General features: G+C 45.6%; 1 protein-coding gene across 1 annotated transcript in view; it reads right to left on the bottom strand.

Moving 5' to 3' along the window:
• Positions 1 to 16907, bottom strand: part of SLC23A3 (solute carrier family 23 member 3) — a 264087-nt gene that overhangs the window by 137593 nt on the left and 109587 nt on the right. Inside the window, exon 4 of the mRNA XM_078683500.1 lies at positions 5737 to 5795. Coding sequence (XP_078539626.1) covers positions 5737 to 5795 — 59 coding nt within the window. The remainder of the gene's footprint in view (positions 1 to 5736; positions 5796 to 16907) is intronic.

The raw sequence follows: 16907 nt of genomic DNA, 5'->3' as shown, positions 1-16907 counted from the left end.
ACCTCAATTGGAAATATCGTCAATGAAACTATGCCACTAAAATTGAAAAGGACCACAGATAATCCAAAGAATCCGTGGTTCAGTGGGTCTCTGAATGAAGACAGGCGCAAGCTGAGAACAGCCGAAAGAAAATGGAGACAACACCCTTCCTCACCAGAGCTGAAAGGATTATAACAAAAAGGTAATCAATTCCAAAAAAGAATTTATAAGAGCAGAACTTGACAATGCCAAAAACAGACCAAGAAAACTCTTCGAGATCCTAAAGCAGCTATCCGATAAACAAGCCAAATCAACTCAAGAGAACGCAAAAAATCCATTAAGCTGCGAGGAATTCTCCACATTTTTCTTAGAGAAGACCAAAGCGCTAGAGGTAGAGCTCGCAATGGCCGCAAGTATCCTCCCGACCCAACCTCGACCGACGAGCGAGACCGGCATGATAACAGAGAGTAAGGCAAAAAGTGAGACAAAAAATAAAGCAAACTGGGACACATTTGAACTATATGACCATGACGGGATCGCCAAAACGCTGGCCGAAATCAGACCGAATAACCACTACCATCACCCTTTGCCTGCAAAATGTGTAAGAGAAATAAGCCACATTGTGGTTCCAATCTGGACCAAAATAATAAACGCTTCACTTACACAAGGGATCCTCCCTGACTGCCTAAAAACAGGACAAGTAGTTCCAATAATCAAAAAACCGACAGCGAATGCATCAGATCCGAATAACTACAGACCAGTAACTAACATCCCTCTACTGGCCAAACTAATTGAGAAATGCGTGCAGAGCCAATTGAAGCAACACATCACCAAGTTCTCCCTACTAGACGAATGCCAATCAGGATTCAGAACAGGGCACAGCACAGAAACAGCGATCCTGCACATTGCTGATGACGCACTACAAGCCCTAGACCAAAATCAAGCATGCCTATTGATTCTCCTCGACCTGTCTTCTGCGTTCGACACGGTAAATCATGAGGCACTTCTGATCAGGCTACAGGACAGGATGGGATTATCCGGAAACGTCCTGAGATGGTTCAACTCTTTCCTAAGTAACAGATCTCAACGATTCATGGTTAACCAAGCAATCTCAGCCCCATGTCCTAACGCAATTGGGGTCCCGCAAGGCTCAACACTATCCCCAGATCTATTCAACCTGTATGTCGAACCCCTCACAGACATTCTTCGGAAATCAAAGATATCCTACCACATGTATGCAGACGACACGCAAATATACTTAAAGATCGCCTCCCTTGAAGACATAGATCTAATCAATGAAACACTAAGGATGACTGTACAATGGTTAACTTTGAATCATCTGAAATTAAATGCCCAGAAAACCGAATTCTTGCTAATCTCACCTCCAAGGAGCCACCCTGAAATAAAGGAATGGACCAAATTGGTGACTGCGCTAAACTGCACACCCACCCTAGTCAACTCAGCCAAATCACTAGGAATCACATTAGATGAGAAACTCGACATGAAAGCCCACATTAATTCAATGGCAAAAAGTGCCCGCTTCCATCTGAGCTACCTAAGAAAACTAAAACCTTTCATCTCAGAAGCAGATCTAAAACTAGCTATACAATCCCTAGTAATATCCAGGATCGAATATGGTTGCTCTACCTTAACTGGCCTACCTAAAACTTCCACAGCACCACTAAAAGCCTGTCTCAACGCTGCGGCAAGACTCATCACTGGATCTAGGAAATTTGATCATATATCGCCTCACCTGAAAGCACTAAACTGGCTACCTTATGAGGCTAGAGTTCAAATGAAGATAGCATGTATTACTCACAAAGCGGTGCACCATAACACGCCAGGATATCTAGCCAAGAAAATTAAGCTATCGGGAGGAAACAGACCAGGGAGAAGCGCCAAAGAGCTGCTGTGAGACCAGCCTTCTTCCGAAAGAAAAAGACTTATGACCGAGCATTCTCTGGAGCTGCCCCCAGAGTCTGGAATTCACTCCCCCCTAGCATTAGGAAGATTCAAAATATTGTACAATTTAAACGTGAAATGAAAAGCCTAATGATGAGTAAATACCTTGCATAGGGAAGCCGACAGATCGCTGGTATGAACTGTTTCATCAACTGAAGGGTGGCCTCCACATGAACACTATCTCTGACAGGAGACTGACGCCACACACAAGCCGCGGCTGTATCCGCCAAACTATATAATCTATATAACCTCTACCTCAACTTATCGATTGATAATGGTCTCTATCACTTCTTTTTACCATTTGCACATGTGTTTGGAATATATATAGTTAGACACTCTCTATAGCCATAGTCTCTGTTATCTCTTATTTATCTGTTGTATATCGATACCGAACTGGAAATGTGTAACCTTCCTCGATGTTAAGCGCTCTGATACCCATGGGTCTTGTTCGCGCTATACAAAACTCTAAATAAATAAATAAATAGACTAAATCAAAATGCTCAGCGAAACCAGCCCTCAAAAGCCTGCCCTGGCTTCCAGTTCAACAAAGGATCACCTTTAAGACTTTCTGCATCTCAATCAAGATAATGCACGGTAGAGGTCCACCGATTCTGAGCTCCCTTGTCAAACCCCATCAGTCCAACAGGCAACTGAGATCAGACGCCCTCTCCTTGGCCAGCATCCCCAGAATCCATAAGACCCGTTCTGGGGGGAGATTGTTCTCGTATAACGCCTCAAAGCTATGGAACTCCCTGCCAATCTCCATCCAAAGAGAACACAACCTACTGGCCTTCCGTAGGCAACTTAAAACATGGCTCTTCCCATAGTACTCTTCCCCCTCCGGAAACATAGGTTGACCGACAGCGCTGGGACGCCCTAGGGTAGCTACGCGCTCTACAAATCCGTTTCCAAATTCCTACAAATCCGTTTCCAAATTCCAAATGTTTCACTTAAATGCGCTGCCCCCAAGGCGGAACAAGTTTGCGGCTGCCCTGGAGGCAGCACATTGTATGTAGTAGGGCGCACTCTCTCTGTTTGCGCCCATCGCACCTGTTTTAAGGTGCGCCAGGTTCAAACAGGGAAGGTGCACCCTAAAACATAATATTGCCCCAGTTGTGCAAAACTTTTTTTTGTTTGCAAACTACTTGATTCACAGAATCCGGCCGTTCTCGAACTGAAAAAGGCATTTTTTCAATATACAAATGCCTAATTTGTGATTTGGTAACCTATTACTGAATCACAAATTGGGTTTCCAATTCGGTAGTAGGAAAGGGCATGTTTAGGGCGTCCCTTCCTAATACCGAATCGCAGGGGTATGTATGAATGTCTTGTGACCGAAATGCCGTTGCAAAACATTTGCATTTTACCACTTACTTCAAGTAGGTGGTAACCCATTCGCAAACAGGAAGAGGCCCCCAAGGAAGTGCGTAATTGAGCCGGTGGTTTCCAGTGCTTGGCACTGGCGCTTAATTGTCAGCGCTGGCACTTATCCCAGTCTGACACATGGTGGCGCTCTTTGTCTAGTTTAGTGTTGAGCATAACAACAGCTGTTTATTAATTCATTTGACAATTAAAAGGACTAATACCTGCCTCCCATGCCATTCTTTTTTTATTGTTTACAACAAACAACAGTACAGATGTCACAGGTAGTGTAGACTTAGAGTCACTGTAATCATTGATGTGGAACACATGGGTTGATTTCAATAAATAGCACCTCTCTTGGTTAGATTTCTCCTGCATGTTACAGTTCTGGTTCGTCAGGGGTCCCATGCCGGTCTTAAGGATTTGTGAAGCTGCATTAGTCTGAATTGTCCTGCTTTTTGAGTGTGATGGTTAGTAGTTTGTGGGTTCTGTCATGGGCAGCACTGGCAAGAGCAATCGCTGCAGTGCCTTCCTAAAGAGGGCCCAGGCACTTTTGTTTAAAAGGTTTTTTAGCACTGCCCTAAGAGACCTCTTCCCCTTTGAAACACATAAACGGCTGCCTTTAAAAAAAGAAAAAAGATTGCTTTATTGAAAAGCATTCGCAGACATGGTGGTCTGCTGCCCCTGTGACTTTTGTGATCCCCAGTGGGTCACAAACTTAGACTTAACTCAATAATATTGATGAGCTAGGTATCTTTGCGACCCACTGTTAATCGCAGAAAGTGTAAAACCTTCTTTTGTACATTAGTGTTTGCAATTACCAAATAGCAAATCACAAAAATTCGCAAATTGGCAATCGCAAACACTAACAGCCTGATTCATCAACGGGCCGTTTTGCGTGGCCCTAATAGCGAATCATAGCGACTCGCTATTGAGGACACGCAAAACGGTATTCATGTAGGAATTGCTAAATAAATAGCGATTCCTACATGTTCTCTATTTGCGAGTAGCAATTTGCTACTCGCAAAAAAAGGAATAACTCCCCATTCATTCCTATGGGCCATAAGGCCCATAGGAATGAATGGGGAGTATCCCTTATTTGCGAGTAGCAATTTGCTACTCGCAAATCAGATAGCGATTTTAAGGGTGCCAGGTGTGTCCAAAGGACACCCTGTAGCACCCCTAAAATGCACATTTGAACAGGTGTTGCGCACACACATGTCCAAAGGACATGTGTGTGTGTAACATGCAAAAGAAAAAAATGCACTAAAGTGTTTTTTACACTATTTACGCAATTTACCACCAAGTCAGACCTGGTGGTAAATTGAGACCAAATATTGCGATTTCGCTATTTCTATTTGGTTGATGAATTGCATTTAAGGAATCTCTATTAGAGATTCCTCAAATCCAATTCCTCGCAAATATGCGATTTCGCTAATAGTGATTTTTGCATTTGGGATGATGAATACCAAATGCAAAAATCGCACTCGCAAAGGGCCAGATTCTCAGAATCTGGCCCTTTGCGAGCGCAAATCAGCTTGATGAATCAGGCTGCTAGCTTCGTACATCTGGTCCTAAGAAACTAGGCCTGGTCTGTGCTCTCCATGCTAAGGATGGGTATTTATGTAGCGCTTACTACCACTGAAGAGGCGCTGTACCTTCTTTCGGACAGGCAGTGCACTAGTCCGTGCGGACCAAGGTGCCTAGATGAGACCTCAAGTGCTGTAGTTCAGCAGAAGTGGCACCCGTCCATCCTTTGTGCCAACCCTGGCTGCTGGAGTTTACCTTGTGAACCTACAGATATTTTCACAAGGGTGAACGTGCAAACTGCCAGGCACAAGTCAGGGGCAGCGACGCCTTTGCACGGTTTGCTAGTGGACGTACACAGAGATATACATACAACTTAAGTATATACCTGTATTACACAAACTTTGCATTGTCGTAAAAAGTCAAATCCATTTACACAATTTTGCTGTTTGTGAAACACGGAATCGAGTAAATACATGTTGCAGCGGACCTTCTTGTGCGAAGGTTTTTGCACCAGAGTAAGACTAAGGAAGTGTATAGTGGGGTCACTGGGGTACACTAAATCTTTTTACAAATGTAATTGGTATTTAGCAAAGAAACACTCGTTCAGGAATAACGTTTTAAATTATGCAAAACAAATTAAACGAACTGATGTTGCCTTCAGCTAAGTCAATATCACATTTGTAAAGTTGCAAAATCGATTATACCCTTTTCTTAACTTTTAAACAGAACAAATTCTGTTTGCCTTTGTAAATGAACTTCATGTTTATACGAATTACACACACCTCCTCCCAAAGGCTTCCAGACACTATAAACAATGTAAGAGTGTGTTATATTCATGCTAATGTAAATCACGTGTATTTGCGCAGACTGTAATAAGAAAGCAGTAGTCACACGAGTACCCACCTCCTGGAGGAGCTGGTGCCAGCAGGGCGGCTCGGGGCACGCCAGCGGCCCCTCGGTATCTGAAAGGAGACGGACACAGCCAGTTATAACATATACACAGTTTGATGATGTTTAGCATGTGGTCAGGGTGAGGGGGTTAGCAATTGTGTCTGTAGGTTCTCTTCCCCATCCCTTCACTGACAGGAGACAGGACACGCCCAGTTATATTACCTGCACAGTTTGATGAGAGTGATGAAATATGCAGACATGTGTATACATTTCAGTATTTGTAAATACATTTTTGAAAAGCAATTAGATATTGTGAGGGGCCCAAATGCATATTCTACCTTTTTTGGTGTATATGTGAGGTATGCACCTGTGGTTCCGTGTGAATATGGTTTGAGTCTGTAGTTGAGAGAGTGCTGCGCATGAATGGTTGTGTAATGGGATCTGACCTGTCAGATCAGATTATTTTTGTAGTTAGGACTTGCTATTTTAATGTATTGATATTTATGTATTGTTAGCATATTTTCTAAAGAAACTGTTCGTTTTGCTAAAAAATTAAAAATAAAATAATCATTTCATCAACTTTTATTCGATTATAGGTATGTATAATCATAAAAAGTACTTTTCCAAAAAGAAGAAGTTTTTAAACATAAATCAGAGATTAAAATCATTAAACAAAGGGTCACAAAACTTGAATCACTGTGAAGAAAGGAGTTTCGAAATAGTGATACTGTTTCTGCGGAAAAAGGAAGAATACAGGTTTAGGTAGTGATTTTGCGACGGGTTGATATTACTGTTTTAAGAAAAATTGCTATCAGTTTTGCTTCATGCGGGGATTTCGGGGATTGTAAGTGGGAAAGTGCTAGATACGATTGTCTTATTCCGCTAAATCGGAGAATAGGAAGAATCCATGTTTTTCTTGCTGGTCTGTAGTATTTGCAAAAAAGAACGACATGGATCGTAGATTGTACAGAAACTCCATCGCAAGGACAGCTCATCAAATTTCGGGACCAGTTTTTCGTTTCCGGAAATGAGACCAAACGATGAAAGAGGTCAAACCGGAATCTTGTGATTAAAAATTTTTCATGGTTCGACAAAAAGTATGTCAGGTAGGGCTGAGTGAGTTTCCCTGTCTGCAATATGCAAATTTTTTCGTTTTGTGTTTTGGTAATCTCGGCTTGATTGCGGAGTTCCCTTAGATGGCCCATACATATTTGCTTCAGCTGTCTCTTCGAGATGTCTTCGATAGAGGGTGGTTCGAGAAAGTAATGCTCACAGTCAATGTCTACAAAGAATTTATGGATGTAGGTAAGCCACGGAATTTTCCGCCAGTGTACTAGGCCAAGACAGTCTGTGATGAGGGAACGGGTAATATGACTTTCGGGGTTGCACCATATACGCTGCCACAGAAGGATAGGCTGGCATCGTATGGTGTCAATAATGTACTCCACACCAAGCTCCCGGTGTGAAGCTGAGGTCGGGGAACTTTGGGGAAGGGCTAGGATGTACTTGATGAAGGTGTTTTCAGTGACCTGGAGTTGGTCAATACATCCATAGCCCCAGATACCTGCTCCGTATGTAGCCACGCTGTGGCATTTCGCATAGTATATGGTTAACAGTTCCGCTGGAGCTGGTTTGCCTAGTTTCCTTGAAAAGGTAATTAGTGCTGATGTAGCACGGCGGAAATTAAGATTTCTGGCTTCCACTGCCTTACGCCAAGTCATTGTGTCATCCACTAGAATGCCCAGGTATGGGTACACCGGTGTTTTTTCTAGTGTGCTGTTGTTAATGAGTATGGGCTTGGAGACTCTTTGCCTTGGGCCGATGTTCATTGTAAAAGTTTTTTTAATGTTAACTTTAAGGCCTAGAGAGTCCATGAAGGTCACATATTTGTTAAGTTGCCGTTGGAGTTGGTTCGGGGTCCGTGCCAGAATGACCGAGTCGTCGGCATACAGGAGAATGGGTATCGGGCGGTGAGCTATCTGTGGGAGGTCCTGGCTCCCTTCCAGCATAGCCTGTTCAAGCCCATTTGTGTATAGGTTGAACAGGAAGGGAGCCAGTACGCATCCCTGTCTTACTCCTCTTGAGATTTTAAAGGGTCGTGATAGTTCACCGCCAGTGCCAAATCGAACTCGGCCTTCTGCGTTGGTGTATAACTCTCTTAGGAAGGCTAATATGGGTGGGTCCACTCCGAGATGTTCTAGGATCTGCCATAGCTTTGCATGCTGTACGCAGTCGAACGCCGCGCTTAGGTCTACATAGACCAGGAAGATGTTGCCTCCTTTTGCGCGCGCGTACTTTCCAGCCAAGAGGACAAGATTTAGGGCCTGTTCGACCGTTCCGAGCCCCTTCTGGAAGCCATATTGCAGGTCAGTGATGATGTTGTTCTCCCGGGCCCAAGATTGTAGTCGGTCCAGGAGTATTCGACCTGCAATCTTGCCCAAGGAGTCCAGAAGGGAGATCGGCCTGTAGCACGCTGGGTCGTTACGGTCCCCTTTTTTGAAAATGGGCAAAAGTGTCGATGTTGACCATGAAGGGAAGAGACCGATTGAGACGACTGCGGCCATGACACATGTAATTATTTTCGACCAATAGTCGACGTCGTGTAGGAACAAGTCCATAGGGACCCCGTCTGGGCCGGGGGCCTTGCCTGTTTTTGAGGCCTTGATTGCCTTTCTAACCTCATTTAGAGTAAAGCGTAGGTTGATTGGATAGATGTTGCTCATTGCCCGTTCAGGTTCCTGTATTTGGATTGTTGGTGTGACATCCGTTGATATTCCGAAGATTTTTGAAAAGTGGGAGACCCAGTCATCCTCAGTTATTGCCACATCAAGATGGTCAGGGTCGCTGATGTTGGCCAGGAGAGGTGATCTTATGATCTGCCAGAAAACAATGCTGTCTTTCCTTAATGCGCTATCATGTAGTCGAAGCCATAGATCTTGCTTTATCTGCTTTTTACGATTTTTCCGGGCAGTGTTGTAGGTTTTCCTTAACTGGGAAATTTTTTGAGGGTCTCTCGGTTGCTGTCGTAGGGTTTCTTTGAGAGACGTAAGGGCCTTCCGGCATGCGGTATCGAACCATCTCGTAATAGGGAGTTTTCGCTTGTTTTTTGGATTGATGAAAAGCTCGTCCCTTATTACTTCCTGGATGTTTTGGAAAGAGGTGACTATTAATTCTGGGGGTGCCTCGGGGGACAGACAATTGGTTAGCCAGAGGTGTGTTTTTTCGAGAACCCTCTGTGTCATCTCCTCCGGATCGATCTTTGTCCATTTAATTGCATACCCGTTCAGCTTCTTCATGGCAAGCGATTGTTGGTCTAGGGAACTAGCTTTTGGAGAGGGTATCCCAGCTTGCTTCATGTTGATTTCCACACTGAGTGGATAGTGGTCGCTGATTGGGTTGGACCCAATTTTGTAATCACTTAGTTGCCCTTTATAAGAGTTTGAGGCTAAAATATAGTCGATGGTTGACAGGCAGCCTCGCCCGTGAAAGGTGGGTAAAAAGGCTTGCTCCGGGTTGACTAGTTCGTTGACAAAGTCAAGGTCTAAGGTGAAGAGGATTTCGTTTAGTTTATTGCCCCCTAACGTGTGCACAAAGTGAGGGATGGGGTTTCCAAGTTCGTTCTTAAGCCCACAGTTCCCATTTTTGTGCTTTGGGCACAGCGTAAGATTAAAATCGCCACCCCAGATGAGATAGATTGTGGATTTATTGTTTGTTTTTTGAAATGAGAGTAAGTATGCGACTATTTCATCTAGGTGTGAGCAGCATTCCACGTTGCCTGAGTTGTTATAGTAATTTATGTATATATGTAGATCTCCTTCCGTTATTGTTAACTGTGTGATTTGTATGATTTGAAAGAACGGTGTTTCCTTTAACAGTTTCACAGTAAGTGGAAGGGTATTTGAAATGAAGGTCGTAAGCCCGCCTTTTGGTCTGCCCATACTACTAGGTACTGCTTGAGTAAAAAATGTTTTATAGCCCGCTAAATGAAGTGGAGTTGTACACCAGGTCTCTTGTAGGCACAGAATTTGATGGTTTTTTGCTGTGTCAAGCCATGAGGAAGAGGTTATTTTTGTAATTAGGCCTGCAACATTCCAATAAGCGATAGTCAAAGTCAGGGTTGAGAGTTCCGTAACGGTATGTGGTGGTTTTATCGGGTTCTTATTAAAGGCTACGGGTTGCTGAGGACACAATCCCGAGTTGGTGTCAGCTTCCGTTAAGGGGATAGTAGTTGGAGCCTTGTTTGGAACGTTAGGTAATCCCTGACAGATATATGGAGGTTTTCCAGTTTTGGTGAAAGAAATATTGTATTGTTCCTGCAATGTGATTTCGTGACTCGCTTGTGGTGACTCTGGGAATATTAGGTACTGGTTAACGTTCAGTGATTGCAATGTAATATCGGTTTTAGGATGTCTCGATGTGTCCTTGAATGGTCAATCAACCATTTCGAGACAATCAAAACGGTTTTGAGTTGAGAGGCCCTGCCATCCTTCATAGGTTTGAAAGGGTCTTTCTTGCCAGTAGGGCCTCTGGCGTTCTCTGGGCCTTTCTCTCAGTCCACCCCTACCTACATAGTCATATGTGTATTCCGTCTGTTTCCATGGCACTTGGTACCATGGCTCCTGGTTCCATGGTTCTTTGGGAAGCTGGTGCCATGACCAGGGTAGAGGGTTACGTTGATGTTTTGCTGGCGGATAGAAAAAGGAGAGATGACGGGCGTCAATCCCCCCTTTTTTATCAAGCTGAGGCCAGGCACAGATGTAATCCACTGTTGAGGGATCTCTGCATGTTACAATGATGCAGTCTCCGCAGATTGACTTTGTCGTTTTGCCTAACCAGGCTACTCTACGGGCTGTTGTGATCCCTCCGGATAGGTGGGATTCGAGCGGTCTATTGATGCTTAACCACTGCATGGCTTTGTTTTTGAGAGACCATGCAGTTTCGGGTGTGTCATCAGTTAGCTCTGGTACACCTGTGAGAACTATTGTGTAAGGAGTGGCTTCCGGAGGCAAGTGGGCAGGGCGTCTAGCTGCTGTGGGTTTTTTGGATGTGTTTTTGGGGGTCGTTTGAGAGGGCAGTGGTTTAAATGGAAAAGTTTCGGGCCTTTTTCCTGAGCAGGCTCTATTGCTGTCTGTGTTTGTCACTGGACCTGGGGTGTCTATCATGACTGAATCTGTGTTTACTGTTTGCTGAGTGGGTATAGCGGGAGATTTCTCTTTCTGAAGTTGGGGCGTTTTTATTACAGATTTAGGTAATGAGGTGTTTTGTTTGTAGTTTTTCTGTGCTAGTGACGGAAGATTTGTGTGATTGGCTGTTTTCTGTATGTGTACTTGTAGCTGTTTTTTAGGTGGCTGTGACATATTATGCTGACCCTTTGTTTCTATACGGGTGTTTGAGTCTAGAATGGTAGCCGAGATGATAGTTAACTGAGCTTCGAGATTCCTGATACTGAGTTGAATGGGCTTTAGGTGTTGAAATAACAGATCTTTTATTGTAGTGAGGACTTGTGAGGTAGCTCTACAAGTTTTGCATTGGTTTTCTAAATGGTCATTGGAAATTGCCTTGTGAGGTTGGTTAGTTACTGGGAGAAATGGTATGCTATGGGACGCTGTAGGGTTAGAATGGGTTGGCACCTGTTCTGTACGCGGGACATTAGTTGGTACTTCTTCAGTGGTTGCTGTGTGGGTTTTTGGAATTGCTCCTTCCCTTTCCCCTTGTTGATGCTGGTTATCATATGCTTGGGCATCCCCCTGGGTGTGACAGATAGCTAAATCAGGGGTTGTTTCCAAATCATCAAACGTAATGGAGAGATCTGACTCGGACTGTGTAACGGAAAGGTTTACTACCGACGGGACTGAGTTTGTATCTGGTGCTAACAAAGACGTTGGAAGTGAACAGTTTTGTGTATTAAGATGGATCGGGGTGGTGGCGTTTGCAATAGCGCCTAGAGAGGAGCGCTTCGCATTAGCACTCATGAGATCTAGTGATACTCTCTTTTCCATCAGAGCTATACTCTGGTTTATTGTCTCGTTGACCCGTGAGATGAATAGGTCGATGGGGCCTGTTACTTGGGCTACTTCATGTGCATGTTTGGATTTTGGCTTAGTGGAGCTCCTTGTTTTCGGTGGCATGATGAATACCTACTTGCGAGTTCAGTGATGTAAGAGGGGTGGCCCGGACCGCTCTCTATCGGGCACTAACGGGCAACAACGGGCCCGCCCTTGGCCCGGGCTTCGCCCCGGGCTGCGGCCCGCGCGCGTCCCGCGATGCGCGTTGTTGGCCTCGTATAAATCAGTAAGGAGTGAAAGGGGGCGTGGCACTGGGAGGGGGCGCGGCTCACGCGGGAAGAGGAAACAGCTGATGGACTTGACGCTGTTCCTCGCAGTCCCGGGGCCGCGCCTCTCACCTCCTCTGCGGCCTCGCGAAGGCTTCCTCCTCCCTCTGGTGGGACGATGCTTTGGGCAAATGGAGAGCTACTCCTGTAGCGTGATGCAGGTAACAAGGGAACACTCGGTCAGAACCTCAATACGAGCGGCACCCACGCAGCGGGGGCCGCGAGAGGTTTTAAGCTCCTTGATGGGGGCGGGCACTGGGAGGGGGCGCGGCTCACGCGGGAAGAGGAAACAGCTGATGGACTTGACACTGTTCCTCGCAGTCCCGGGGCCCCGCCTCTCAGCTCCTCTGCGGCCTCGCGAAGGCTTCCTCCTCCCTCTGGTGGGACGATGCTTTGGGCAAATGGAGAGCTACTCCTGTAGCGTGATGCAGGTAACAAGGGAACACTCGGTCAGAACCTCAATACGAGCGGCTCCCGCGCAGCGGGGGCCGCGAGAGGTTTTAAGCTCCTTGATGGGGGCGGGCACTGGGAGGGGGCGCGGCTCACGCGGGAAGAGGAAACAGCTGATGGACTTGACGCTGTTCCTCGCAGTCCCGGGGCCGCGCCTCTCACCTCCTCTGCGGCCTCGCGAAGGCTTCCTCCTCCCTCTGGTGGGACGATGCTTTGGGCAAATGGAGAGCTACTCCTGTAGCGTGATGCAGGTAACAAGGGAACACTCGGTCAGAACCTCAATACGATCAAAGAATGAATATACATCTTTACATGTTTTAATTGGTGTGTCAATGGTCAAGCCAGAGTATCCTATTGAGTATTCGACGTATATCACATATTGAAGTAAAACAGGTAGAGATATTCTTTCTGTGTGTATATTGGTCTTCTTTCCCCTGGTTCTCTACCTAAATTTGCCTTTCTGAGGTCCCCTTTTGATATATTGGCCGATGTTTAGCCTGTGGTCAGGATGAGGGGATTAGGAATTGTGTCTGTAGGTTTGATTCCCCATTCCTTCACTGGCAGGAGACAACACACGCCCAGCTATATATTATATGCACAGTTTGATGATGATGCTGTTTAGCATGTGGTCAGGATGAGGGGATTAGGAATTGTGGGGCATATTACCAACGATTAGCGATATTTATTGCTAACTAGGCTTAGCAACGAATTTTTTATCACTAAGCATCGCCGGAAATTATCACTGCGATAACTTGCTATTAGCAAGGTTTATCTCCAAAGCGATACATTTTCAGGCGATAGCGTGAATATCGCTGCGAATACAGCGATATTCACGCATTAGCGACAAAATGTTCTTAGCCATGTTATCCACCTCCCATTGGATAACATGGCTAAGAACTGGTCTGAGCAGGTGTTACGCGAATATTTCCAACGCTACGCCTGCCTTGTTAATAGGCGATAGTGACGTTATCGACTGCTTTCAGTCGCTAACAGGTTGGGTACGCCCACTTTGCATGTCATTAGCGATAAACATCGCTGACATGCAAAGCGGGCCCCAAACCAATCGCTATCGCCTAAAAGCTGTCGCTAACATCAGTTAGCGACAGCTTGCTAATGGGGCAATAGAATTATCGCCGCTTAGAGGCCGAAAACAGCTGCCCTTATTTGCTAGGGGTGCAATGTGGTTCAGCATAGGGGTCGGTTTCCTTCGATGACTGAGTCTGCTGTACAGGGACCAAGAGATGAGAGTATGTAAAAGGGGACTGATATCACCAGCTATCCAGATTGGAAGAGGAACTCTTCAGGGGTGTCCACTCTCCCCCTTTTATTTGATGTTGATATAGCTCTCTGGCCTGTGCCCTGAGGGCGCTGGCACTGGCTGGGGTGTTCCGATGGGTGGAGAATGGCACATTGTGTCCTTATATGCAGATGATGCCCTGATATACCTACGAGAAGGAACGTCCACTGAACCAATCCTCTTCCCATTGATGGCAGTACTGGAAGACTTTGACAAGGCCTTGGGCCTCAAAGTGAATTGGGATGAATACTGACTGTTTCCATTGACTGCCAGGGACTGGCAGGAAGTGGGCTTGCCCAAAAACAGTACTGCATTTGGCGACTGATACATTTAATTACCTGGGAGTGCACATCTATCACAGGATCTGTTCGAGGGTAACCTAGGGCGAGCTGTTACTAAGATCAGGAACTCCCTTCCCTTCTGGAGCTCCTTACCATAATCTACATTTGGCTGCATTGCAATCTCTAAAATGCTAATACTTCCTTGGTTACTATATTTCTTCTCACTGCTCCCACTAATACTGAAGCAGCTCTCTTTTTAACAAATTGTGCTCTCTATTATTATTGGTAACTTGGTCTAATGGGAGACGCAGGGAGAGGTTGACCGACCTTTATCTCCCCCAGGACGTGGGTGGCCCGGCTGCACCCAACTCTGAGCTATAATATGCAGCAGCACAACTGCAGCGGCCAATAAGATGGATAGTGGGGTCTGCCAACCCAGAGACCCGATTATGTGGGCACACTTATACGGCCTGTGCATCGATTTGGAACTCCATGCCCTCTGGACATCCCTACCACTCTCCCCATTAGGTCATGTGGCAATCGCAAAAATGGTAAACTTTGTCACAACTGCTATACTTCGTCACAGCCTTCTTCAAAACCCTCCATGGCCTGTTATCACACCTAGTTTAGGGGGTGCGGAAGGAAAAGAGTGGCCCGCTAGGGTGCAACGCCCATTGGTGGAGGGTGGGCTGGGGGCTCCTGACAACGAGTTATACTGTGATAATGCACAACTGCAGAGTCTGGAAGAGGAGCCACCTGCCGAGAGACATGAAGTGACGTGAATCCTAAGTAACACACTCATCCTGACTTGGCTAACCAACATGGCCAAACCGACACCACCGACTCCAGCCTTGATGAAGGCAACCAAATTGTATTGCCACCAGTATGTAGACACACATGGACACCCTGCCCTGTGTGCACCACACCTGGATCTGTGGTCATTACGGGAGGTCCAGGTGGATGCAAGATACCACGATGCACAACTATGGAGAGAGCCGGAGTGACACAACCGGGAGATGTATTCTGTGCTGGAAAACTACACACATTTCGAAGACTGGTGGACCTATACAGTATACCACAGAGACAGTTCCTGATGAAATTCAACACACCATACACACCAACTGGGGAATGGGCCAAGCGGAAGCACCCGCCCCTTCACTCCTAGCAGACTCCTTACCCATGGTACGGGTAGGACAGCAGTAACAGTAATATATACCGTACTGTTGGCAAGACTGCAGACCCCAGCCTAAGACATACAATTACATGGGGGCAGGACCTGGGCAGAGAGCCCTCAGCCAAACAATGGGAAACCATCACAAATATAGTCAACAGAGCTCCCGTGTTGCTAGACTCCGATTCACACAACGCCATGATGTACGCCTGACGTACCTCACACCACACCTCATGCACAAGCTTTTCAGGGGGACATCCAATGTCGGCATAATGCTGCCGCTTCCACCATATGGTATGGGAGGGCAACATGCATGAGTGACAGTGCTGCAATTCATCTTGGAAATAGTGGACCACCCGTCAAGTCAAGTCAATAATGCTTTATTCGACTTTATGTTACAAAATCATAAAAGCACAGATTTTTTTTAAAAAGTTAAAAGAATCTTTACAAGATTAAAAGACATTATGTAAAAAAACAGGTGATAAATTCATTAACTGATTGAAATATACCATGAACGACCCTGTAGCCTGTGTAAAAGAGAAAAAACATCATATACAGGTTTACGTGTTCGATTCAAATATAAGATGGTATATATTCACTACGTACGACCACTCACATTGTGTTCCGGATAAGGGGCGTCATATTCAGGCTTACATGTTCGATACAAATATGGAATGGTATGTATTCGCTGCTTACAACCGTTCACATTGTACTCCGGAACCTGATAACTAGCTTTAAAAAAGAAGAAACTACCTTGATTACAATTTCAGTCTCCAATTGTTGTAATTTAAAAAATTCAACCCTGCACCTGTTTAGCCCCCAACTTTTAAAAATAGGGATCAGAAGGCTTTTTCTTGGACACAAATAACATTTTCAAAACAGGATGCTGTGCATGTTGGTTTGGGGGGATATTTCATCACATGGGCACTTAGGCAGATCCTTTGCCCAGTCATTGATTTCTGGGAAAGTTATCAGTCTGAGGAAGGAGTCAGTACAGAAGCGAGCCAATAGCATCCGTGAATAACTGCTTGGTTCCAGTAACCGATACGGTTGGATCCCCTCACAGGTAGTCATCAGCTGATTTTCCATGACTGAGCGTTTCACCTTTTCGAAGAGCCCCCCAATTCCCAGCACACCTCAGCTGTACCTCTCAGGCCTTCTGCCAAGACCCAACAAAGACTAAATGCTGTGTAAATCCATAGACTTAGCACCGGTGCTCTTTAAGCGCTGCATAGCTATGTCCTGGAAGGCGGTTCAGCCCCAGAAGTAAACTGGTGGTTACATGACCTACTGAAATGGGCTAACGCGGACACTACTGCATTACTCTACACAGAATACAAAATGGATGAGGGCCTATGGGGTGTATACATCACAAACCTAGAAGACAAAACGACATCAGACCCCCCTAGCTGTGCAGACACACCGCAGACAAATAAGTGCAAACATCCTAGGTAGGATCCACTGTACTCAGAACCTAAGCAGCCACAACAGGGACTAGTCGAAACATATGAAGAACTGAGCCCTCCCTCCCAGTGGAGGGAGGGATTTAAAAGGGCAACTGATGAGGAAGGTACCGGGGATGAAGGCAGAGTCAGGGATAGGGGTAGGAACTGCACTGCGCGGGTGCAATGATAAACAAACTCCAGAGAGGTT

This window comes from Lissotriton helveticus, chromosome 3_1, assembly GCF_964261635.1.
Source record: "Lissotriton helveticus chromosome 3_1, aLisHel1.1, whole genome shotgun sequence".
Taxonomy (NCBI): Eukaryota; Metazoa; Chordata; class Amphibia; order Caudata; family Salamandridae; genus Lissotriton; species Lissotriton helveticus.
The sequence above is the reverse complement of the archived record's forward strand: the minus strand, read 5'-3'. Positions and strand labels throughout refer to the sequence as shown.